Source organism: Capra hircus, chromosome 11 (genome assembly GCF_001704415.2).
Source record: "Capra hircus breed San Clemente chromosome 11, ASM170441v1, whole genome shotgun sequence".
Lineage (NCBI taxonomy): Eukaryota > Metazoa > Chordata > Mammalia > Artiodactyla > Bovidae > Capra > Capra hircus.
The window spans coordinates 103953540-103979357 of NC_030818.1; the positions used below are offsets into that span (position 1 = coordinate 103953540).

General features: G+C 60.6%; 1 protein-coding gene across 3 annotated transcripts in view; it reads right to left on the reverse strand.

The window, feature by feature from the left end:
• Nucleotides 1-25818, reverse strand: part of SARDH (sarcosine dehydrogenase) — a 60654-nt gene that overhangs the window by 26504 nt on the left and 8332 nt on the right. For 2 of the 3 annotated variants that reach the window (XM_018056163.1, XM_018056164.1), the window contains exons 9-15: nucleotides 17365-17469; nucleotides 16075-16204; nucleotides 12127-12213; nucleotides 11738-11828; nucleotides 7675-7816; nucleotides 4977-5060; nucleotides 2826-2939 (exon numbers count right to left, since the gene is read on the reverse strand). In XM_018056163.1, coding sequence (XP_017911652.1) covers nucleotides 2826-2939; nucleotides 4977-5060; nucleotides 7675-7816; nucleotides 11738-11828; nucleotides 12127-12213; nucleotides 16075-16204; nucleotides 17365-17469 — 753 coding nt within the window. The remainder of the gene's footprint in view (nucleotides 1-2825; nucleotides 2940-4976; nucleotides 5061-7674; nucleotides 7817-11737; nucleotides 11829-12126; nucleotides 12214-16074; nucleotides 16205-17364; nucleotides 17470-25818) is intronic. The other variant, XM_018056165.1, reaches the window with a different exon arrangement.

Below are 25818 nucleotides of genomic sequence, written 5' to 3' on the forward strand. Positions count from 1 at the left end.
AGACCGACAACTATACAATTCTGAGAAGAGGGTATAGTAAATCATTGTGAACTGACTTCGGAAACACTTTCTTAAATATGACACCAAAAACACCAGGGGCCAGAGAAGGCATACACAAGCTGTTTTCATTCAACCACCAGGTCGCGTCCAGCTGCGTGCAGCTCCAGGGACTGCAGCACGCTGGGCTTCGCAGTCCTCACCATCTCCTGGAGTCCACCCAAGTTCATGTCCATGTCAAGTGCATAAGCTGTACTTCATCAAAATTAGGAACTTTTGTGCTACCAATGATATCACTAAAAAAGCGAAAAGACAACCCACAGAAGGGAAAAAAATAATTACAAATCATAAATTGGATATGGAACGTGTACCCAGACTGTATAGAGAATCTTATAACCCAATAAGAAGACAAACAACTCAATTTTAAAATGAGCAGAACATCCAAATATAAATTTCACCAAAAAAGATAGAGAAAGGGCTAAAGAAGCACATAAAACAGATGTTCAGCATCGTGGGTCATTAGGAAAACGCAACTCCGATCATTGAGATACCACTTCACACCCACTACGATGGCTAGATCAGAATTGTGAGCGCCGATGAGGATGGAGAAATTAGAACCTTGTCCACCAAGGCTGGGGACGTAAAATGGTGCAGCCACTTTGGAAAACCCTTGGCAGGTCCCCAAAAATGTTGAACATGGAGTCAGCGCGTGCCCCAGCAGCCCTGCTCCTAGATACGAAAACTGAAAACACTTGTCCAAAAACCTGCACACACATTTGCAGAGCAGCAATATTTACGATGGCCCCAAAGTCCAGCTCAAGTGTCCGGCCACAGAGGAATGGAAAAATAAAAAGGAGTGTACCCCTGTGATGGAATACTGTTCCGAAAAAGAAGTAACGAAACACTGATACGTCCTCAAACGTGGAGGCAACGCTGAAAACAAGCTCGGTGACAGGCCAGTCACAGAAGACGGCCACTGTGTGAGTGCCTTACGGGAAACGTCCAGGTACGATACATCTACAGAGACAGGACGTAGATCAGAGGCTTCTGGAAGGTGAGTTTGGGGTGAGAGAGGGGCAGAGGCCGCGAGAGGGCCAGGAGCCTGCGCCTTCTCCCCCATCCCACGGTTCAGATGCCACTGCTCAGCGGTCTACAATGGGCCTTACAGCCAGCTGCCCCCTGAGGCCCAGGCATGGGGCGTGGTCTGCTCAGGGTTACACAGGAGGAAATGGCTGGGCCTGGGTCTGTCCAGCAGTGCCCTGACCCCAAGAAGCCCCCAAGTGCATCCTCCCTACCATGTCTTCAGTGATTCCACCTGGACGGGAGAGGGCGTGGACGTCTCTATACCAGGGAAACTGGCCAGCGTGGGGCCAGCTCCCTGCCCTCCACCCCAGGGCAGCTGGCCGCCACACAGCGCCCCACTGACTCATCTCCTGAGCCCCAAAGGCCGCTGTGCACCGCTGTCCAGACCCCACCATCCTTTACGGCTCCCCCTCCACCGTCAGCGTCGGGGTGCCTTCGCTTAGGCTGCTGGGCTGCAGAACCAACCCCCAGACAACTTGCAGGCTGACTCTCGTCTGCCCGGGCTGGGGAAGCTGCCAAGGCTGAGAGCGCGCGTGCGTCTCCTGCTCCGAGATGTCAAGGCGCCTCTGCTGGGATGCAGTCAGGAAGTGGAGCTGGCGCCCCGCCTGGCGCCCACATCCTCAAGGGCCTGAACACCCCGTGGGCCTTGGAAGCCGCCCTGCGGAGGTGCCAGACGGAGTCCCATTCACTCCCGGGAGAGGCAGCCCCCAAGGCCTCCTGGACTTCCAGAAGCACGTGCCTCCCCTCCTGTTTCAGAAGCCTCTTCCCCAACGCCTTCACTAGAGCAAGCTTGTAGGGGGGACGCATGGTTCCTTCCCTACAAGACCAGGTGCAAAGTCACACCTGGGCCACATTCTAAATATATCCAGAATTTGCAGGCAGCAATAGCAGAGCATGAAACCCAGCCCAGGGTGCTTCTGAGTGAAGGGCCTCACACGACTGCCGGGGGTCCCACGTCCAGGAGGCATCCCAGGCCGCCCGTCTCTGGGGATCCACGCACCAGGCTGAGACCGTGGCCCCAGCCCAGTGTAGACACTGAGCAGGCCTTCACCCCCTTGTGTGGTTGGCCACGTGCTCATGGACACAGAGAGCACATTCTCCTCTGTAATAGAACAGCTGGGTATCTCAGCGGGGACACTGGAGTTGTCTTCTCTGTAGACACTGTGAGAACCCCCAGTGTGATGTGGACCTGGGGGAGGCCTGGCCCCTAGGACCCCGTCACCTCCTCTCCCGCTGTACCAGGGAGCCGGGCTTGGAAGGGCCCAGGAGCCACTGCACCTGCCCGTTTCCGGAGAAAGCAGGGCGGCGAGCGGGCCCCAGCTGTGGCCTCCTCTGCTTGTCCCCTTGGGGCCCCGTCTTGGACCTCCTTGTCCTGCGTCTGCTCGGTCAGAACGGCAGACAGGAACCACGGCCCCAGACCCGGCAGGGGGCTCGCCACCCACAGTCACCCTTGGGGGCGGCTTCGAGGGGCTCCGAGAGATGAATCCCCGGCCCAAGACCACACAGCCTGAGCCGGGCCGGGCCGCCTCCTCCGGCCCTGACGCCCCCAGCAGGCCACACCACCGGCAAAGTCTCGGTACAGCCGGAGGGCTCAGGGGAGCATCACCAATTCCGCCTCAAACCTGAGTCAGCCCACAACAGGGTGAGGGTACAGGGAGCCGGCTGGGAGAGAGCTCCCCGGGCGCCTGCCCCGACTGGCCCTAAGTGCCACCCAGCTTTCTGCCCCTTCAGGGTTGGGGGCCTACCACATCGTGGTGCGGAGGGAAGCTGAAGGTGTACTCCTGGCCCAGCAGCCGGCCATAGGTGTAGTCCTCGTGCGTCCGACGCCCGTACGCCCCGCAGTAGTCGTAGGGGAGCACCTGAGGCAGGCGAGGGGGCGTCACAGCCCCGCCCTCCTCCCCGCACACACCGCCTGGCCCAGAGCCGGCCCCGCGGAGACCGAGGCCCACAGGACAGACTGACCTCGGCCCTGCCCTCGCCAGGCCCCAGCCCCATCACGGGGCAGTGCACTGCGGACGGGGCTGGCTGCAGGCGCGGCTCAGGCATGCCAGCAGCACGGCACGGGCGCACGCTGGTCACCGCGGCAGTGGGAGGGCTGGGCCCCGCGACGGAGGAGAAATGGAGTGCGGGCAGGCAGAGAGGGGGAGACAGGGGGCTGAACAGCACACAGGGCGGGTTGACTGGGACCCCAGGGGCCACCCCAGGGCTTCCGTCTCAGGGCCGAGGGGCTGGGACGAGGCCCAGGGGTCAGCGTGCTGAAGAAGAGAGAGACAGTGTCGGGGGTGGGGTGGCTGCTGCAAGGATTCCCGATTCTGTCGCCATGGCGATCCAGGACGTGGTCCTGCTCCGGCCTGGCCCTGCTCAAAGGGCCTTGCACGTTCAGGAAGGGAGAGTCTCTGGACAGGTCGGGGAACCAAGGTGCAGAGAAGCTGCCGCCTGCCTCCAGTCCCCGCAGAGCCCTGACTGCCTGGCCTGAAGCAGGGCGGTGGGCCCTGGAGGCCAATCCTCGGCGCCTCTTGCTTTGGCCTCTCCTGTGCTTGGTCAGCCACTCTCAGGGAGGCCCAGAACCTCACACCCCACTCCTAGTCCTGTTCCTGCCGATGGAGCCCCTCCTTCCCAACTCTGTGGCCACTCCTGGAAAAGTGTGAGCAAGCCGGGCACCTCTCACCCCGCACAGAGCCAGCCCCGCCCCGTCTCTTCTCACCAGTAAGAGCTGAGGGTGAGGTCCTGACTGAACTGGGCCTCTCTGCCCCTCCAAGTACCCCCTCACTCCCCACCCCCAGCTCCCGGCCTAGCCCTGGTCCAGGGAAGGCCTTTATAGGAGTCTCTGCAGGAATTCATCTCCCTGGCCTGCCAGGTGGCTCCCACTGGCCCCTGAGGCCCCTGCAGGAACAGCCCAGCTCACTGCAGCCTGGCCAGGGAGCAGGGAGCGGGGGGGGGTCCGGTGGCCCAATGCCCTGGGCTCCCGGGTGGCTCCCAGGTGGGAGGGGGCTGCAAAGCCCACCCATCTCAGAACCAAGGGTGTGTTCCTGATTCTGGCTCTGGTCTCCTCCCCTTGCCCACGGGTTCTGGGAAAGAGGGGCTTCCAGGCACCAGGCTGGAGGCAGGGAGGGGTCTGTGCAGGCCCCTCCTCTCTGCTGACCTCAGAGGCCATCAGGAACTTGCCTTGGGACATGGTTGCTATGGAGATGGGAGATAGGTTGCACTTGGAAGGTGGCTGCTGAAGTATAGCAACAGAAGGGGCTTTTCATTTGTACAAACCGGTGTCTACTCCTATCCCCCCGGGTGTATTAGAGCATCACACCGCCTGCCCCAGAGACCAAGGGCCTCACAGGCAGGATGGTTTCTATTCTTTCCTCTGTGAACCCAGTTCCCTGGGAGGAACTGGGTGGGAGGCGGGAGCCCCCAAGAGGGCACCCAGAGGCCAGAACACTGCGGAAACCCCAACTTATAAACTAACACACGGAATGCATAATTTAGTGCTAAATCCTCCTACTCACATTAACAGTTGCAGCCGCCAAAAATAAATGAGCAAAATTATGAGAAGATGCTCTAATTTCTCCCGTCAACGGGGGAGTCTCGTGTGCGGCCTCCTCGCTGGGGAGCACCAGCTTTCCCGGGCCCCTAGCCCATCTGGGCGGTGGGAGGCCGGGCACTGTGAGCAGTGAGTGACGTCCGTGGCAGGGGCCCGAGGTCACAGGCGGACCCGGCGGACCGGCAGGGGCTCGACTTCTCCAAAGGCCAGATGAGCCTCCCACCCCACTGCTCACCATGCTCCCGAGCGCCAGTGATAGCGAGCAGTGCAGCCACTTCTGGTGGGGCGGACGCGGGGGTGGGCAGTGGGCAGCGGGGGGTGGGGGAGGGCAGGGCTGGGCGTGTGCCAGGGGCCTACTCACCGGAGCTGGGCCCTGGGCACTGAACCATCCCGGCCGCTCCCAGCCATGCTGCTCCTGGAACACGCAGCCTCGTGCAAGGAGCTCCTGGTGGTGGGGACAGTGAGCAGACTCAGGCCCGGTGGACCCCCAGAGCAGGGCAGGGGGGCCAGGACCCGCCACCTGACACCTCAGGGTGTGGACGACAAAGAGATGCTGGCATTCAGACCCGGGACCCGAGCCCAGGCTGAGTCCAACCCTGGGGCTCCCTCAGCGCCCGGCTGCCCACCCTAAGAGTCCCCGACCTGTAAAGCGAGCTTCTCTCGTGGACCGAACTGCACCCCAAACTCCTGTGTTGAAGCCTTATCCCCAGAGTGACCGTACTGGGGACAGAGCTGGTGAGGAGGGAATTAGGGGAAATGAGGGCCCAAGGGCGGGTCCCAGATCCTTATCAGGAGATGGGGAGCCGACACGGCCGGGAGACGGCCGTCCCGAAGCCAGGAAGAGGGCCCTCACCAGGGACTGGGCGGTGGGCACCTTTACCCCTGACCATCCAGCCCCCAGAATGGTGAGAAATGCGCCCGAGCCCCCCAGCTGGTGGCGTCTGCTACGGGACAGCCGGGGACCCCACGATGCCACAGCTGGTGCCCACCCTGGAGACTGAAACCGGGCAACAGACAAGCTGTGCACGCCAGCCCTGATGAACGCGGGGCGGCAAGGCAGCCCACCCGCACGACGGGGTGCCAGCCTCCGAAGGCAGGACATTCTGACACCTGTTACATCACAGATGGAGCCCAGGAGCAAGCTCAGGAGGGGGAGCCAGTCACCAAAGGCCACACGGTGTATGATTCCATTTTCATGAAGTGACTAGAAGGGGCCAGTCCCCAGAGACAGACAAGGAAGAGCAGGTGCTCAGATGTAAAGAATCCGCCCGCAACGCAGGAGACCCGGCTTTGATCCCTGGGTGGGGAAGATCCCCTGGAGGAGGGCATGGCAGCCCACTCCAGGATTCTCGCCTGAAGAATCCCATGGACGGAGAAGCCTGGCGGGCCACAGCCCACGGGGTCACAAAGGGTCAGGCAGGACACAGCGACTGACACTTTCACACACTTTCACTTCTGCGAGGCTGGAAGGCGGGGGGACGGGGAGTTATTGCTTAACGGGGACAAGGTTTCCTCTTGCGGTGACGAGAACATTCTGGAAGTAGCTGGAGGTGATGGTCGCACAGCAGCGTGGAGGCCCTGAAGCCTTCTGAACTGAGCACTTTGGGTCCAAATGGCAAGTTGTATGTTACACGCACTTTGCCACAATGAAAAATTACAGCAGACGCCATCAGTTATTACAGCGGCAGATCTCTTTGAAATAAATGCGGCTGGGGGGGAAGAAAAGAATCTCCATTCTTGGGTTTGGAAGGTCCTGAGGCCGGGGCCCAGCCATGTCCGGAGCCCAGGAAGGGTGGACCTCAGAAGCTGAGTCCGGCAGGACTTACAAGTGCCAGCCAGGACGAATGGGCACCCGAGGCCCAGACGGCCTGTCTCCCCGTCCCTGTGGGCCACCAGCCTCAAGGGGGAGGATGCACGCAGCCACATGCCAGCTGGTGACACCCAGATATGTCTCCCTGGGCGTCTGAGGGGCTGGGAACCGAGGACACAAAACCTGCTCCCCTCCAGTAAGAATGGGGGCGCCTCCGCCTGAGACAAGTCGCCTCCCCAACACACACGTCAGCCGTCAGCGGCTGGGAGGCGGCACGAGGGGGCTGCTGAGGAGGAAGCCGAGGCCTGCGTGAGTGCAGATGCCTCCCTGGGGACACGACTATGGGCCCACCAAGTCCCCTCCGGCACAACTGTACACGCCTGGGCAACTTGTCTGCGCCCAGCTCCTTCCACCCCAGGCTCATGGAGCAGCCCTGTGTCTTTGGGAAGCAGCTGAGCTATGCAGACAGTGCGGGTGATGAAAGCCCGGGGTCAGGCAGGGGGAACCTGAACCCACGGGGGTCCCAAGATTCCCCCTGGGCCCTCCAGGCCAGGCCGGAGAGTGGGACAGCCCAGGAACCTTGCTGACTCTGTCCTGGTGGGGTAGTGGGGAGCGTGCGTGGATGCCAGCTGCCTCCGGGGTCCAGGGACTGGTCTCAGAGGAAGGAGGCTCTATCTTCTGTAAACGTGACCTGCTCACTGAGCCTGCCACCTGCCTTCCGCTCCACCCATCCAGGGGATGGGCATTCCCTGAGCATCTATCCAGAGTGAGGCTCTGTACCCAGAGACAGGCCCACGCCCCGCTGGCTGGGTCCTCGCAGGGAGGTAAGCAAAGCATGCAGCCCCAGACGGGGGCAAGGAAGCGGGGAATGGAGATGGGATGGGAGCGGCAGGAGCAGGGAGACGGAGCCTGGGTTGCTGGGGACCTGGCAGAGTGCCGAAGGGCAGGTCCTAGGAAAGGGCACCTGACGATGGGTTTCATCGTATAAGTAGAAGTTTTCAGAAGGAACGACGGCCCAAGCAGGCTGCTGCCTGGCTCGGCCTCCTGACCTGTGACTGCACACATCTGCCCCCCGTGGCTCCTCTGCCTGCTGTGCCACTCCAGGTGCGTTTTACCCGGGAGCGAACCAGCCGCCTCCTCACCTCACATGCCCTGCAGCCGGGGGCCGTGTGCACGCTGTCACCCCACACCCGGGACTCCCCGAGAGCACTGCAGCCAGCACAGAGCAGGCACCGTGGGGCTGGGGTACCTCGTGCAGGGGGCCTGTCCGCATGTTGCGTCCAGCCAGCGGCTCGTCGTGGGGGAAGACGACGGAGTAGTTCTTGGCGTAGGCCTCGTGGCTGCGCTCCCGGATCCAGCGGCCGTGGTCCGTGAGCGAGCGGTGGAAGCGCCTGTGGCGGGCGCAGAGCGGCGTGTCACCGCCCGGGGACCCTCGTCCTCTCCCAGAGTCCTCCCCCGAGGGTCCTCGGGCACCCCCAAGCCTTGGGGAGCTCAGCCTCCTTGCCTGCAGCCCCTACAGCCGTCAGGCACAGGGACCATGGGCGCAGGGCCTCAGGCTGGGGTCATGCTGGGGGTGAGCCGCGCCCCTCGTCCTACTGGGGAGCCGCTCAGAAGCCCGGGCCTTCTGGTGGAAGCTAACATTGGGGTCTTCAGAGTCTGGGGTCAACAGGTGTGATGGAGCGCCCCTTTCTCCATGGGGCCCCCTCGGCGGAAACAAGGGTGAAGATGAGACACCCCCAAGAGGCACGGAGGCTTGTCCGGGGACCCTAGCTGTGTCTGAGGACCCCGCACCTAGGGACGCTGTGACCAGGATCCCCACAGGTTTGTCCCTGGCTGCTGGGGGGCAACAGGTGCAGCCACGTCACCCCCAGGGGTGTCCAGCTCCACCTACAGGCCCTTCGCCGTTTCCCACCGAGCTCAGAGGCGCCTCCCCCAGGGCTCAGGCGCCTCCCCAGTCTGCTCATGGGCACGATGGCCGGGCCACCCGACGGGCCTTCTGCCTGGCCTCCTCGGACTGCAGGGCCGCCCGAGCCAGACTGGGCATAGCCGCTGGGCTGCCTGCCTCACTGGGCCCCGCTGGGCTGCCTGCCCGGCTGCCCTCCCCAGGCACAGCCCACCCCCCAGCCGCCCAGCTCAACACCCCCCAGCCCCCACCTTCCCCCCCACCTGTGGGCATCTCGCTTGCCCTCCAGGACCACCACCCCCCCCGGCTGCGTCCCCACCACGCTGCTGTCCTCAGGGACCCCGCCCGGGCCTCGCCGCGCCTGCCTGGCCCTCGGTTCGCATGCGGTTCTACTCTGCCCGGTGCCCCAATCTGGGCGGGGCAGCGGGACCACACTCGTGAGGGTTCGGACGCCAGCTCCATTCACAGTGGCTGCTACCGCGTAAGGGGCTGGCTCCCTCCCAGGGCGGGGCTGGGTGCCAGCTGCGAGAACCCCGGGGCTGGTCCTCAGAGCGGCCTTACACGTGTGGCTGCTGGTTTGGCTCCTTGCACGGGACAGGAGACCCACCTGCACTGAGCCAGGAGCATCAGCATGAAGGCGGCTCATGGATGGGGGTCTGTGGGGGGGGCCCAGGCGTGGCCAGGACCCAGGTGGGGATGGGCTGGGTGGTCCCAGAACGGCCGGATCCTGCCCATCTGGACCAGCCCCGCCGGCCTTCTGCCCACACCTGTGCACGCCGGTGGGTGTCAGGAGCGGGCACTCTGCTGAGCCAGAGCACCAGCAGGGGTCAGCAGGACAAGGGCCCCTCCCCGGAGCCCGCATAGACCAGGCTGCCGTTTCCCACCTGCATACAGGCGGGCAGAGGGGCCTGCAGCCCATCCAGCCGCCCTCCTGACATAAAAGGAGCAACCCCTCCTTTCCTGGCTGCCAGGACCCCAGCGACTTTCCCAGAACCAACGGCCCCGCCTAGGCCAGGCCCCAGGGCGGGGACCGGGGACCTGGGCAGACCCAGGTCAGAGAGGGGGACTGGCCGAGGGCCACACAGCTGACGAGGTGGGGCTGGGGTGGCTGAGAACCTGCCTGGGTTTCCAGCGGGGGTGTCACCGCCCCCCCGTGAGGCCACCAGGTGGGTGTCCGCCCTGGGAGCCTCCCCCATGGGTGATCCCCAGTCACCTCCGTGCCTGAGCCTCCCCTCCACGTGTAACAGGAGGAGGTGACGCAGGCCGGGGCTTGGCTCAGACCCCCTGCGTGTCTGAGCACAGGGACCAGTGCGGCCCCCAGCTCCCCGCACAGCACCCTCTTTCCCTGCCCCGCTGCCCTTGTGGCCCGTCTCCACCCCCGCTGGGCCGGGGAGGCAGAGCCGCTCATTAGTGCCGAGAGGCCCCGGGCGCCATGCCGGCAGCTGGCCTGGGGGTGGTGGCCGGCCAGTGTGTGCATGGGGACGGGGCATGGTGCTGGGTGGGCACCAAGTCCCACGTCAGGGACCGCTCGGGTCGGACGTCCTCAGCTGGTCCTCTCCTGGGGCGCACTGCCCGGGCCAGGAGAGTGGGCACACCAGCCCCCAGCCCCCAGCCCCCGAGATTGCAGCTCTGGGGGTCTCCCTCCAGGGACCCTCTGCCCTCCAACCTGTGACCCAAGGCCCCAGCTGGCCAGGGCAGAGGCGGCGGCTCTGTACACACCCATGAAGGGGCCCCCAAGATGCTCCCACTGATGTCTTGCTTGTGAGAGAAGGCAGGGAGGGAGGGAGGCCCAGAGCCCCTGGGTGGGGAGGGCACGTCTGCCAGCCCTGGAGGCAGGGGGCTGTTTGTGAGGCCCAGGCTGCACCCTGGTCCATCAGATCCCAGGGCAGAGGCCTCACCCCCGAGGGAGGGAGACGGCAGACAGCCTGCAGGCCTGGAGCTGGGCGGCTCTGGCTCCAGCGTTGGGTGACTTCAGGCAAGTCACCTCCGGTGAGGGCTCCTCTGCTCTGCTGTCTATAGCGGGAGGGGCTGGGACTGGCCCATCCCTGAGGCTCTGGGCAGCTTTATCATCTCTGGAATATTCCTCTCTTGGGAGAGCACGTGGGCACAGCCCCAGACTGTCTCCGAGGCAGCAGACCGTGCTGTGCCAGGCACCACGGGAGGGGTGGTCGCAGGGAGGGGACCTCAGAGTATGCCTGCCTGTCTGTGTGTGGGGCAGACACATCCCCACGGACACAAAGTCCCCATCAGGCCAGGACGGGGCGAGGTAAGCAGAGGAGCCGGGGCGTGCCGAGCTGAACCAGCACGATCTCCAGCCCCCCCCACCTCCAGCCCTGCCAATTGGGGTCTCTCCAGGGAGCCCGTGTGCCCAGAGCCGTCACAGCGCCATGGGCCGGACACCCACAGAAGCCTCTCCAAGCCGCTGTCTCCTCTGCCACCCGCAGTGCTCGGCCCGCGGAACTGCCACCTGGGGACCAGAAGCCCGGCCCCACCGACCCTGCCTGGGGGAGTCACTGCTCCAGCTCACAGAGGGCGGTGGGCAAGCCGTCGGACGCCTCCCAGCTCCAACAGCAGCCCCCGCACCCGCACTGGCCTCTGCTCAGCTTTGAGCAGTGTTTCATGCACAGACCTGATGCTGAGCATGCCGCCTACTCAGACCCGCTCCCTGCTCCCAGCGACATCTGTAGCAAGCACCTCACACCCCCGGTTACAGAGGGACGGGCTTGCACGGGGTCCACTTTATTCCAGTTGCCCTGTGAGTGAAGCGTGCGGCCAGCGTCTCACTCAGGGCTGCCCGCCTCCCAGATGTGCCCGCATCCCAGCAGTGACCACCCCGACTCAGCCCCATCCCTGGCAGCCTGCTCCCCCCGCCTCAGTCTCCCCATCTGCAAAGTGGGACGATGGGATCCCACTGCTGACCCCAGAGCTGTTGGACGGGTTAGGCAGGACACTGGGTCGAGAGGTCCTGGAAACTGTAGAGGGCGGTGGATTTGCCAAACCCAGGCACCCTGCAGCAGCCCCCCCACCCCCAGCTGGCTTCTTCCTTCTTTGCTTACTGCCACCTCTTCCAAGAAGCCCTCTGGATTTCAGGGAAGGCTCCTTTCTAAAGAGCCCGGGATATTTACCCCACCCCACCCCATCCTAGCAGCTTCCCTTGTAGCTCAATCGGTAAAGAATCTGCCACAATGCAGGAGACCCAGGTTCGATCCCTGGGTCGGGAAGATCCCCTGGAGAAGGAAATGGCCACCCGCTCCAGTATTCCTGCCTGGAGAATCCCATGGACAGAGGAGCCTGGAGGGCTACAGTCCACGGGGTCACAAGAGTTGGACACAGCTTAGCGAGTAAACCATCGCCACCGCTGTCCCACTCTAGGGCAGCCTGCCCGCCCACGGGCCCCGGGGGCACTTGCCTGATGTCATAGCCATGCATGTCCTTCTCCGGGCGCCCGTGGACAATCCAGTAAGCCAGCTGCTGCCCGCAGCCACCGCCCAGCATCATTCCTGGCAGAAGCAGAGGGCCGCGGGTCTGCAATCCTCCCCCAGGGCCCTGCACCCCACCTCCGTGCCCCTCCCACCTCTGTGGGCAGCATCAGCCCCTATGCCCCGGATCTCACCCCTGGGGTGCCACGTGCCTCCTCCTGGCAGGCCTGTCCCGTCTCCACCCCTGTCCCCGCCACAGCCCTGCTAGGCCCACCCCCACCCCAGGAAGGGGCGGCTCTGAGAACTGGAGGAGAGCCCAGCGGGGCCCCTCACTCCCAGGATGGCAGGAGTCAGGGAGGCCCCCACTGCCCGTACTCGCCTGCGCTGTTGAAGCCGCAGCCCAGGAAGAACCCGCGGAGCTCGGGCGCCTCCCCCATCAGGGGCTTGTGGTCCGGGGTGAATGACTCTGAAAGGGAGGCGGGAGCCTGAGGGTCCCTCCCGGCCACAGGCTCCTGGGTGGGGTCTCCCAAGAGGGCAATAACTGAGGCGGGGGTGGGCAGCTCAAGGCCGCTTCCTCCCTGATCGCTCCCGCCACGTTCCGCTGAGGTCCTCAGCACTGATGACCTGAACTGGGCTCTGCCTCATGGGGCCCTGGTGTGTCTCATGACTTTCTGCTGGCGGGGGGCTTCTCCCTGAGTCCCTGGCACAGCACGTGGCTTCCCGTCACCGTGCCATCTTCCCGCTGTGTCACTGCGGGGCGTTCCTGCCCGTTGGACCACGGGCAGCTCAAGGACAGGTTTGCTCACTGCCATATCTCAAGGCACAGGGTCCAGCAAACAGTCGGGGCTTGATACATGCTCACTCAGTGAATGAAGGGTTGTAAGTTCTTCAGGAGAGGGGACCAAGCCTCTGGCTCTGTCTGCCGCCAGCGTGCTGGGGACAGAGGCTAGGACAGGTGGAGAGGAACACTCGAGAGCATGATTAAAAGGGGCTTCCCTGGCGGCTGAGACGGTAAAGAATCCACCTGCAACGCGGGAGGCCCAGGTTCAGTCCTTGGGCTGGGAAGATCTGGAGAAGGGAATGACGACCCACTGCAGTATTCTTGCTGCCGCTCACTCTGGTATGGTGATAAAGAGCCGCACTCGGCAGCCACAGTCCTGGGTTCGTACCCTGCTTTACTGGTTCCCGGCTGTGTGACCTTGGCTCAGAGAGCCTTGGACCCTCATCTGTAACAGGGATCACGGTCCCGATGACCGCGGACTTCACAGGGCTGTGAGTTACTCGGTCACAAATATTTGCAGCCCACCCACCTGTGCCCAGAACTCGGCCGTGGCAGGCGACTGAACAAGCCCCAACCCTCGGGGAGCTGCCAGGAGAATGAGAGGGACAGAGAGCCAAAGCGTGAGTAAGCAAAAAAGAGGGTGTCTGAGGGAAACAAGCGCTACATGATAAGGGGTCTGGAGTGACTGGAGGGCGGGCCGCTCCTGACCACCGTGCCGGCGCCATCAGAACCCGGGTCACAGAGGAGGATGCCGCCCGGCCGGTCAGGGCCCCGGGCTCCCCGCGGGGTCCTAAGCTCCGTGTGCGCTGGTCACAAGCGCTGTCCTCCTCCCTGCTGGTGACCGGCCGAGCCTGGTCTCTGACCCTCAGCATCTGAGCTGGAGGAGGCCGCCAGCCCCGGGGAACCTGGGAATGCTTCCAAACGGCCGCAGGGCAGGGTGGAAGAGGCAGGGCGGAGGGAGGGGCAGGGCCCCCGGTGAGGGCCTTGGAGGCCACAGTGACCCTGGCAGGCCTCCAGTGGGGGCGTCAGGGGGGCCCTGGGTCCTATGCGGGGGCCTGTGTGCAGGTCGGGCTGCAAGAGGCAAGTGGAGGAGGCCAGGAGGGTGTCTGGTGAGGCCGGGGCGGCTCCCGAGATGGTTGTGTTTGGGGATGACCTGATGAGCATTCCGGGAGTGCTAGAAATGTTTCCAGAATGTTCTGAACAGTCTTCACAGAAAGCTAGCAGGAGGGAAGTTTGGGGGTCAAGGGTCACCTGGATGTTTAACAAATGACTCAAGAGGATGCCGGATGCCCGGGACAGGGGCCCCCAAACTTGCCTCTGATCTCCCGACCTTGGAACGAGAGGTCTGCGGGCCTCCCGCTTCCTGGAGTCAAGGGTCCTGGGACTTCCCTCTTCTGTCCCAGAGGCCAAGGGCCGTTGACCGGCCAGCAGAAAGGCCCATGTCCCCAGAGAACCTTCCTCACGCTGGGAAACCAGCCTCCAGGGGTCCTGACAGGCACATTCTCCCAGTGTGGCTTCTCAGGTCGATGACCCGCAGTCCCGTTAGAGCCAGGATGCTCCCTGGGATTGTGTCGGGCCTGGCAATACTCTTGCCTGGAAAATTCCATGGATGGAGGAACCTCACGGGCTACAGTCCGTGGGGTCACAAAGAGTCGGACACGACTGAGCAACTTCGCTTTAGCCTTGGCTTTCTCCCTGCCAGCCCCACCAGGCCTGCGAAGCCCTGGGGCTGTGAGTCCTCGGCCTGAGCCCCACATCCTGTGCCCCAGGGGACCCCAGCTACCTCTTCTGGGAAAGCTGCCCACTCACCTTTGCTCCTTCATGAGCCGAACAGATTGAAGCAGCCAGGGCTGGCGGCTGTCTGGACCCCGTGTGCCCGGAGCCCAGGAGGGCCGGGCACCCTGGCAGGCGGCAGGCTGGGTGTCGGGACCCCTCCCCTCCCTCCCCTGGCCTGGCCTGCCCCTCCCTCCTTGCTCAGCCCGCAGGGACGACTTTGCCCGCAGGCCTGCAGCTCACACGTGGCCTCCCCTCCTCACTCGGCCTGCCACCCATTTCACAGATGAGGACACCAAGGCTCAAGGAACGCAGAGCTTCAGACCCAGAGTTTCCTCTCTGGGCAACTGTCTTTCTGACCCTCTCTCCACCGCTAGGTGGGCACACGCTCCCCGCTTCTTGCCTTTGTTGAGGATTAAAGGGGCCCCTCCGTGCAGGAAGGAAGGGCACACCGCTGTGATTCTGCTGGAGCCAGGATGGGGCGGCATGTCTGCACCTGCAGGCCCGCTCCCCCACCCAGAACCCTGGCCCAAAGCCTCACATGGCACCCTCTGGGTGGCCCATCCTGTACCCACCAGCTTTGAGAGCCTGCCTCTGGCCCAGACAAGGCGCCAGTGATATCTCGGAGGCCCCCACGAGCCCTGGCCTGAGAGGTCTGGGCCTCAGGGCTTGCTTGGGCCCCTCTTCTGTCCAGAGGCCACCCTCTCTCTGCCAGGACCACAGGCCGGCCGCCTCAGCCCCGACCCCCGCCTCCACGCCCTCACCCTGGAACACACCTTCTCCCCTGCACAGAGCCCACCGCCTTGGGTTCCCACCACAGAGGCTCCGTCTAGCCTCCAACACAGGAGCTCCCTACCAGCCTGCTGGGCTCCAGGCACTCAGGTCTCAGAAGGAGCTGAGTGGACACCGTGGAGCCGCTTCACGCCACGGCCCGCCTCTGGGGCCCTGGGCTCGGATCTTACTCTGGAATCTTCTCCGTTTGCACACAGCCTTTGAGACTCAGCTCAGATGGCTCGCTCGGCATGCATGGGTCTCCCCCCACCCTGGGGTCCCTGAACTCCCTGGGCCACCCTCGGATGACCCTGCCCCAGGCCCAGTCATGGAGCGGTCCCCTCTCCCCGCTGCATTCTGAGTGACCCTCGTCACAACACTTTGAACGTCTGCGGTGTAGCCTGGCCGGCTGGCCCTCCCACAACAAGTGAGTGGTCTTGGCCCCAGTCTGCCCTGGCCTGGGGTCTGACCCGGCCGCCCGGCGGGCAGGGTCGGGGCCTGCACCCTGCACACCGAGACGAGCACTCAGAAGCTGAGCCACTTGGTTCACGCCGTTTTGCTCCAGCCTCCTGCGGTCCAGCTCTCCTGGGGACCGGAGGGGAGGCCCCAGGTGGGGCCTTTCCACGCTGGGAGGGAGTGTGGCCAGAGGGCAGAGGGGCGAGGCCGACCCGGGGGGCCCGCAGCCCTGAGTGAACAGTATCGGGAGTGAGCTTGGCCCTTGCTCCCCTGACTCAGCCTCACTGGGTGCTGGGAGGGGCTCACCCCACCTCACCGCTGAGAGCACCGGGTTCCAGCAGGGACTGAGCCCAGGCGGGCCCCCCGGAGGGCTCACGCGAGGGTGGGCGGGCAGAGGCCTGGCTGGGCCCCGGGGGCAGGCTTACGTCTGCCACCTGCAGGGAGGAGGCCGCACAGCGCTGCCCGCCCAGGACGGAGGGCCGGCCGGCCATGCTCTGGGGGTGGCCAGCTCCCACCCCGCCGTCAGCTCTGGGCCTCCCCACTCACCGGGGCCGCAGACCGTGGACTTAATCCCGGTTTTCTCCAGCACGGGGACCCGGTTGATGGCACCTTCAATGTGCTGGGTGAACACATCCCAGTCCAGATCGAAGAGGCCGAAGGCAAAGTCGTCTGATACCTGGGGACATGGGGGGAAGCTGCCCTGTGCCAGCCGCCCCCTGGAGCCCGGCTCCGTCAGGTGGCGACGGTCTAGACGGTCCCGTTTGTCTCCCTCCACCCCTCCACCCCCAGAGGCCCTGTCTGCTCCCCCTTCCTGCCTGGACCCAGGCCCCCCTGCTCTGCCCTGGAATGGCCTCCTGCTCGTTGCCCTCCTTCAACCCATTTGCCCAAGTCAGACCAGGCCCTTTCTTGCTCTCGAGCCCCCCAAGACCCCCTGTGACTCTGTGTCTCATAAAGCCCTACACAAGCAGGCCCTGCCCATGTCCGCCACGGACCCACAGCCAAGCTGGCCTTCCTTCGGTTCTTCGAGGAAAGCAAGCTTGGTCTGACCACAGGGCCCTCACCTCCACGGGCAAGCTGCTGCCCACCCCCCCTCTGCAGGGTCCACTCAGATGTCAGCCCCCCATCCAGCCCTGCCTGACCGCGGTCTGAAGGACATTCTTCCACGCCAGTCTCACTAGGCTTACCCTCAGCCTGCTAACTTCACTCAGGGTTCAGATCACCATCCCAAATTATGTGACTTCTTTGTTTATTTATTGTGGGTCTCCCCACCAGAATACAAGCCTCTGGGCACAGAGACTTTTATCTTGGTCTTCCTCTTTCTCCCCAGAGTAAAACAGTATCTGGCTGAAAGGAGTCATTTTATTGTTCAATTTGAAGGCTAAGCACGTGAATACGGGAGCTGGGATGGCCCATGTGTGGTTGAAGTGGCTGAGGGTGCTGAGGGGGGCGCTGGGCCCGCATGAACCCCAGAAGCTGCCAGGAGAGCAGCCAGGCCAGAGGGAGGTACCACTAGAGCCCCGGCGGGAGGGGAGGGCCAGGGGCCGTTTGCTGACAGGTGGGGGGCTTACTTGCCTTCATCATCTGCTAGAGTCCCCACTGTGGAGTTTGTAGCCTCTGACTACTGCTGCTCTGAGGCCAGCCCTCCGCCGGCCCCGGGTCTGTATCTGCCTGCGTGCCAGGCTCTTAAGGGCTGGAGAAATATGGGTTCGACCCCATAGGATCAGGGACCTGCCACTTCCCAGGTTGGGGGAGAACTCCAGGACAGGGGTCTCTGGAAAAGGGCGTCTCAGCTCTGAAACGCAGCCCCACACCCCTCCTCGAGCCTTGGTGTCTCACCTCCTCCCAGAAGATGGGGTTGGTCTCATAGCCGCCCACAGACAAGGCGTCCCCCTGCAGGCGGAGGTAGACGGAGGCATCGTGGTCGCGAACGTTGGGCATGTTCTAGAGGGCAGAGCACAGAGGCCTCGGGGTCAGCGGGGCAGGGCGGTGGGCCAGCAGCTCCACCAGGGGTCACAGACCCTGCAGGGCCCACGGTGCTTCCTCCTCATTGTAGGACCCTGAGGACATGGTGGACCTGGGGCCTCGGTTACACAGTGGACAGAGCCCCCCGCTCACACCCCGTAAGATGGCAGCAGAGATGTGGGGAGGAGCGGGGAGCTCAAAGGTAAAACCACAAAGAACACAGACAGGAGCGCTCCACCAGCCCGGGGGGCCGAGCGGGCGGGGGGCGTGCCTCAGCTGGGGCTGGGGGGCCGAGCGGGCGGGGGGCGTGCCTCCGCTGGGGCTGGGGGGCCGAGCGGGCGGGGGGCGTGCCTCCGCTGGGGCTGGGGGGCCGAGCGGGCGGGGGGCGTGCCTCCGCTGGGGCTGGGGGCCGAGCGGGCGGGGGGCGTGCCTCCGCTGGGGCTGGGGGGCCGAGCGGGCGGGGGGCGTGCCTCAGCTGGGGCTGGGGGGCCGAGCGGGCGGGGGGCGTGCCTCAGCTGGGGCTGGGGGGCCGAGCGGGCGGGGGCGTGCCTCAGCTGGGGCTGGGGGGCCGAGCGGGCGGGGGCGTGCCTCAGCTGGGGCTGGGGGGCCGAGCGGGCGGGGGGCGTGCCTCCGCTGGGGCTGGGGGCGGGGAAAGAGCTTGCCAGCCTGCCTACTCCCTGCAGTCTGCAGAGGCCCAGCCTGTAGGTGGTGGCCAAGCGCGTGTGTGTGTGTACGTGTGTGCACGTGTGTGCACGCATGTGTGCGTGAATATGCACGTGTGTGAGTGTGAGAGTGTGTATGTGTGTGCATGTGGGCATGTGCACGTTTGTGTGTGAGTATGCACGTGTGTGTGTGAGTGTGAGAGAGAGTGTGTATGTGTGTGAACAGAAGGTTGGACTAGGGTCTCCTCAAAGCCTTTGGACCTGGATGCCCTCTGTTCAGATGCCATGCCCTCCAGACCTGAGCCCCACCCCACAGGTGCCCGGACGTGTCTCTGGTGAAAAGGGTCCCAGAGACCCCAGGCTTCAGGGAGGTAAGGAATGGGCTGCTGTCCCCCCTTGACAACAGACTGGAGATTCTTTTGGAGACACTGACGCCAAGTCTGTCATCAAAGAGAAGACCGTTTGACAGAAGGGCTGGATAAGGCCAAGACCATCTTTCAGGTCTTAGGCTAAAACACACGAAGGCGCGGGAATCAGGAATGGGGAAAAAGTAAGAAAATTAGAAAGTCAGTCCTGAAGGTCTGACACCTACCTTACAGGGGCTCCAGGAAGAGAAAACACAGAGAATGGAGTCAGGAAAGTCAAAATAAAAAGCCAAGATGACTTCTCAGATTGAAAATTGTGAATCTCAGTCCTGAAGGGCCCGCGAGTGCCCACCAAGCCCTGTGACTGGACCAGGCCTGCACAGAGGCCGTGCTGGAATAGACCATTGGGACATAAGTGAACAGGTGGGTCCTCAATAAAGAAACAGCAGCCCTAGAGGCTGGAAGACCCGGGGCAAAGTCCAGCAAATTCTGAAGATGACTTTAAAGGCAGACTTCCTCATCAATTGACTGTAAGAAAGAATAAAGATCTTTGACCGTTCATGTACACAGAAACATTTGTATCCCCAAGTACCCTTCTCAGTAAGTGGCCAGAGAGCATGCCGTGGACCCAGAACAGCAGATACGAACAGAAGATGGGTGAGGAGGGTCCCAGGGTGACCGCGGAGCAGACGCTGACGGAGATCAGAACGAGGAGCCCTTCGGGGAGGGGAGTGCGGCTGGAGACCTTGCATGATCTCTCTGCCCTGTATGGATATGCAGAAAGTATGGCTGTTTGACAGATCTCCTGAGACATCTGCGCGGGGGGCGGGGGGAGGACTATGACAGTTACGAATATAGATGTAAATATCCGGAGGATGAGATGGTTGGGTGGCATCACTGATTCAATGGACATGAGTCTGAGCAAACTCTGGGAGACAGTGGAGGACAGGGAAGCCTGGTTTGCTGCAGTCCCTGGGGTCGCAGAGAGTCAGACAGGATTCAGCAACTAAACAACAAGCCTTCACAGAATACTAGGAACCTGAATCCAGCGACGCATAGAGAAGACTATATACTATGGCGAAATGGGATTTATTTCAGGGATGCAAAGTCGGTTTAACATCTGACAATCAATCTAGGTAATATACCATTATCAATAAAGGATGAAAAACACTAATTTATTTCAATAGATACAGAAAAAGTATTTGACAGATAAAAACACTTTCATCATAAAAAGTTAATATTTAGGAACAAAGAGAACTTCCTGATAAAGGATATCAAAGAAACAGAATAGCAAGGAGAGATAAGAAAGCCTTCTTCAGCAATCAATGCAAAGAAATAGAGGAAAACAACAGAATGGGAAAGACTACAGATCTCTTCAAGAAAATTAGAGATACCAGGGGAACATTTCATGCAAAGATGGGCTCGACAAAGGACAAAAATGGTATGCACCTAACAGAAGCAGAAGATATTAAGAAGAAGTGGCAAGAATACACAGAAGAACTGTACAAAAAAGATCGTCATGACCCAGGTAATCACGATGGTGTGATCACTCAACTAGAGCCAGACATCCTGGAATGTGAAGTCAGTGGGCCTTAGGAAGCATCACTATGAACAAAGCTAGTGGAGGTGATGGAATTCCAGTTGAGCTATTTCAAATCCTAAAAGATGATGCTGTGAAAGTGCTGCACTCAATATGCCAGCAAATTTGGAAAACTCAGCAGTGGCCACAGGACTGGAAAAGGTCCGTTTTCATTCCAATCCCAAAGAAAGGCAATGCCAAAGAATGCTCAAACTACCACACAATTGCACTCATCTCACACGCTAGCAAAGTCATGCTCAAAATTCTCCAAACCAGGCTTCAACAGTACGTGAACTGTGAACTTCCAGATGTTCAAGCTGGATTTAAAAAAGGCAGAGGAACCAGAGATCAAATTGCCAACATCTACCAGATCATTGAAAAAGCAAGAGAGTTCCAGAAAAACATCTATTTCTGCTTTATTGACTATGCCAAAGCCTTTGAGTCTGTGGATCACAGCAAACTGTGGAAAATTCTCCAAGAGATGGGAATACCAGACCACCTGCCCTGCCTCCTGAGAAATCTGTGTGCAGATCAAGAAGCAACAGTTAGAACTGGACATGGAAAAACAGACTGGTTCCAAATCAGGAAAGGATTGCATCAAGGCTGTATATTGTCACCCTGTTTATTTAACTTCTATGCAGAGTACATCATGAGAAATGCTGGACTAGATGAAGCCCAAGCTGGAATTAAGATTGCTGGCAGAAGTATCAATAACCTCGGATATGCAGATGACACCACCCTTATGGCAGAAAGTGAAGAGGAACTAAAGAGCCTCTTGATGAAGTGAAAGAGGAGAGTGAAAAAGTTGGCTTAAAGCTCAACATTCAGAAAACTAAGATCATGGCATCTGGTCCCATCACTTCACGGCAAATAGAAGGGGAAACATTGAAAACAGTGAGAGACTTTATTTATTTATTTGGTCTCCAAAATCACTGCAGATGGTGACTGCAGCCATGAAATTAAAAAATGCTTGCTCCTTGGAAGAAAAGATATGACCAACCTAGATAGCATATTCAAAAGCAGAGACATCACTTTGCCAACAAAGGTCCGTCTAGTCAAGGCTATGGTTTTTCCAGTGGTCATGTATGCATGTGAGAGCTGGACTATAAAGAAGGCTGAGCGCCAAAGAATTGATGCTTTTGAACTGTGGTGTTGGAGAAGACTCTTGAGAGTCCCTTGGACTGCAAGGAGATCCAACCAGTCCATCCTAAAGATCAGTTCTGGATGTTCATTGGAAGGACTGATGCTGAAGCCGAAACTCCAATACTTTGGCCACCTGATGGGAAGAGCCAACTCATTGGAAAAGACTCTGATGCTGGGAAAGATTGAGGGCAGGAGAAGGGGACGGCAGAAGATGAGACGGTTAGATGGCATCACCGACTCAGTAAACACGAATTTGAGCAAACTCTGGGAGACAGTGGAGGACAGAGGAGCCTGGTGTGCTGCAGTTCATGGGATCGCAAAGAGTCGGACACGACTTAGCGACTGAACAGCAACGTAGCTGATTTGCTTTGCTGTACAGCAGAGACTCACACTATGTTGTAAAGCAACTGCGTGTCAGTCACTCAGTCAAGTCTGACTCTGTGCAACCCCTGGACTGCAGCCCCCCAGGCTCCTCTGTCCATGGAAATTGCCCGGTGAGAACACTGGAGACGGCTGCCATTCCCTTCTCCAGGGGATCTTCCCAACCCAGGGATAGAACCTGGGTCTCCTGCATTGCAGGCAGATTCTTTACTGTTTGAGCCACCAGGGAAGTGCAAAGCAACTATACGCCAAAAAAAATTTAATTAAAAATGAATTTAAGAAAGAAGTGTGAAACTTGTGCTGTAAAAATTAGAAACAATTTAATAAAAAGACAATCCAGGGGCTTCCCTGGGGGCCCAGTGGTTACGCCTCCGTTCCTCCGATGCAGGGGCAACAGGACTGATCCCACTTTCCAAAAAAGTTTAAATTTTTTAATTAAAAAAGACAATCCAGTGAACAACGAACAAAGTGTGTTAATAGTGGTTTTTTCCCCCAAAACAAACATTATGCCAATAAGCTCATGAAAAGATGCTCAGCATCATTAGTCATTAGGGAAACGCAACTCAAAACTACAAGATACCACTTTACACCCACAACGATGGCTAGAAAGAGAAAGATGGACAGTAGCAAAGATCGCTGACAAGGTGGAGAAGCCAGAACCCGCACACACTGAGGCTGAGAACGTAAAACAGTGCGGCTTCCTTGGAAAACAGCCTGACAGTCGAAAAGCTGAACACGGAGTCAGCAATGCTCCCCTGGGACCCAGCAGTTCCACTTCAAGGTGTCCACCAAAGGATAGGGAGACATATGTCCACGCAAAGCCTGTACCTGAGTGTTCACAGGCGCATAATCCATAGTAACCGAAAAGTGAAAACACCCCAAACGGCCATCAGCAGATGAACACAGAACTACATCGCGGTTACAAGAGCGTACTATTCAGCCCCAGAAAGAAACGAAATTCTGATACACGAACCTTGACAACGTCAAACAGAATGAAAGAAGCCAGACATAAAGGCCGCGAATCATGTGATTCCATTTCATTCAATGTCCAAAACAGGAAAGCCCATAGAGAGAGCAATCAGATTAGTGACTACCTAAGCTAAGGGTGGCATGGGACGTGGGGGCTGATCATGTGAACGGGGCTGTAGGGACAAAGATAATGTTAGATATGGATGGCAGCTAGATGACAGGTACAGATGACTCTAATAAAACAGACGGATGATCAATAATGGATGGGTGGATGGGTGATAGACATATGGTAGATGGGTTCAGTTCAGTTCAGTTCAGTCGCTCAGTCGTGTCCGACTCTTTGCAACCCCATGGACTGTAGCCCGCCAGGCTTCTCTGCCCTTGGGATTTCCCAGGCAAGAGTACTGGAGTGGGGTGCGTTTCCTGCTCCAGGGGATCTTCCCGACCCAGGGATCGAGCCTGCATCCCCTGCGCCGCCTGCATCCCCTGCGCCGCCTGCATCCCCTGCGCCGCCTGCATCGGCAGGCAGATTCTTTACCCTTGAGCCACGTAGACAGGAAGAATTGGTGACAGCTACATGGGAAACTGAACCGCTGGAAACACACACTTATTAATAGTAACTCCAGGAAACACAAGAAGCTGGACTCTGCTTGCTCAGGAGTTCACGATGTTTTCACTGCCATCAGATTGCAAATACTGAGTACTGATTTAACCAACAAGTGAATGACCAAAAATTAAGACCATCTCAGAAAGCGAGCGGGAGTGAGGACGGGAGTGAGGAGAGGCTCACTTCCCCTGCAGGCCCCAGGCACTGAGCTGGCTCTCAGCACCCCCGACCCTGGAGATGGACTCCTCAGGTGTGAGCCCTCCACCCCACCTTTGAGGACACGCAGCGACCAAAAGGGATCACCCGGCAGGGGCCCTGCCTCCTCCTCCGGTCTGCGGGCCGCCTGGCTCCTCTGAGCACGGCGACAAGCACGTCTGCGCTGAGGAGCTGCCGTCAGGGACTGCAGGGGGAGTTCTCGGTAACCAGCACTTCAGAACCGGTGATCTCATTACCTCTGTTGTCCCTACTACCCAAAACACAAAACACACGAAATGCTGGGGCGCTGCAGAGCAGGACAGTGGGGACACCTGGTGGTCAGGACAGCCCCTGCATCTGTCCAGCAGGATCAGCGTCCCTCCCTCCCGGCCTTGCAAGGCCCCAGCTGCCACAGAGAGCCCAGCACGGGCTCAGCTCAGCCCAAGGCGTCCACGGGGTACCCTCGCTGGCCCCTCCATCCGGAAGCCCACCCTATAGGTGCGACCCCAGTGCCCCTGGGGTCACACTCCTGATCCCAGCCCGCCCCCTTCCATCCGCTGCTCCTGGCCTCACCCTCATTCAGATCCTGCCAGTTGCCCAGGAAGCCCATCGGATGGCTCCAGGCTTCCCAGTTCTCTGAGGCACTTGCTGCCTGGACCGTCCGATGTCCTCTGTCAGTCACGGCGGTCCTCACCGTGATGTGCCAGGCACTGCGCTCAGCCCTTCAGCCCACCACTTGGTTCCTCCCTCAGCACAGCCCTAAACAGTTTTAAACCCATTTTGCAGAAGAGGAAACTGAGGCTCTGGTGGCACCTCGGCTCGCCTAGCTGGCTAATGGAGGGGGTCGGGATGCAGACCCCGAGCTTGGGCCTTTTCCCACGGCTCCACCGCAGCAGAGCAGTAGGTGGAAGGCAGTGGGGATGCCAGACCATCACATGGCATCTGGGCCACCGTTTTTGATGGACGCAGAGACCAGATCCAGAGAGGTCCCTGGAGGAGGTCACAGAGGAGCTGAGGACAGCGTTCGGCTAGGACCCAGGATGGCACGGAGTCTTAGAATTGGGGTCCCTGGGGCAGCCCAGCTCCCTGGTCCCCCAGGAAGAAAGGAGAAGGGCATGTGGTCCAGGGGGCTGAACCCTGAGCCGTCACCAGAAGCCTGGGGTGTCCAGGCCCCCAACACTGTGAGGCCCAGACTTGGGCAATTGGCCCCTCACAATACAAGACTGTCCACTGTCAGGGAGTCTCCTGACCATCCATAAACAAGTCCAGGTGTCAGGGACCTCCCAGCATGAGCCCCAGAGCCTGATCACAGGAGCTGCCTTGGCCTAAGCGAGCTTGTTCTCTGACTCACCAAGGGGTCAGACCATGTGGGAGGTCAGGGTCAGGGGCCCATTCCTCCAGATTCAGGCTGCCCAGGTGTGACCTCAGGACAGCCTGGCCTCCCAGACCCCCCACGTGGAGGGGAGCATGGGGAACTTGGCCCCTAGCCCCGAATCTCCTCTTTTCTCCTACCAAGAGTCTAAGAGTTTCTGGGGCTGGTGGCCCTCCTCTGGGGTGGAGCCTGGGGTTCCCAGAGGTGCACAGGTCTCTGGGAGACGGTAGTGTTTGCAAGTAACATGAATAAACCCAGTGAGGCGCTGATCTTAAAACCTCAGGGAGGGTCCACGCTGCCCTGCTTCTCCCTGAAGCTGCCTCAAAGCCAGACATCACGTGCATCGGGGCGCGGAGAGGCTGAGGCTCCGTCCCGGGCTCCATGGATGCCCTGTGACCCTCCTCCTCCCCACCAGGATACGGCCCTCCTCTGCCCAGACCCGTCCCCAGCTCTAGCCCAGCCCCCATCCACAGATTCCCTGTTGGTTCAGTTAGTAAAGAATCCGCCTGCAATGCGGGAGGCCCTGGATCAGTTCCCGGGTCGGGAAGGTTCACCCACTCCAGAATCCTGGCCTGGGTCACTATGAGTCAGACGAGGCTGAGTGACTTTCGCTTTACTGTCCCTTCCACAGTCCAGAGCGGTCAGAAGGTGACCCCTGGCGGCCACTGGAGATATTTCCCTCGGAACCAGGGCCGGGGGCTCGTCCCACTGACACTGCCTCTTTCCCCAACGCCTCACCGTGCATGGCACACCGCAGCCCTCAGGAGGAATGTGCCGGATCATATCAAACCCATCCCTGAGTACGGGAACTTGGTGTCGGGAGAAGGGGGCAGGAGAGGGTAGAGGCTTCAGTCCCGCCCCAGCTGCCCGCCCCCTTCACCACAGGGCCCACCCAGCGGCCAGCCTGGTGAGCCGACGGAAGCCAGGCTCGTCCAGGGCAGGGGCGAGCCTCCCGGGGCCCTCCCTGCTGGGGCCTGGCCCTAATCAAGGTCAGCCCCGTCTCTTACCCACACCCGCGTGCCAAGGCCCGCCTCGGAACCGCCTGCTCCTCCCCA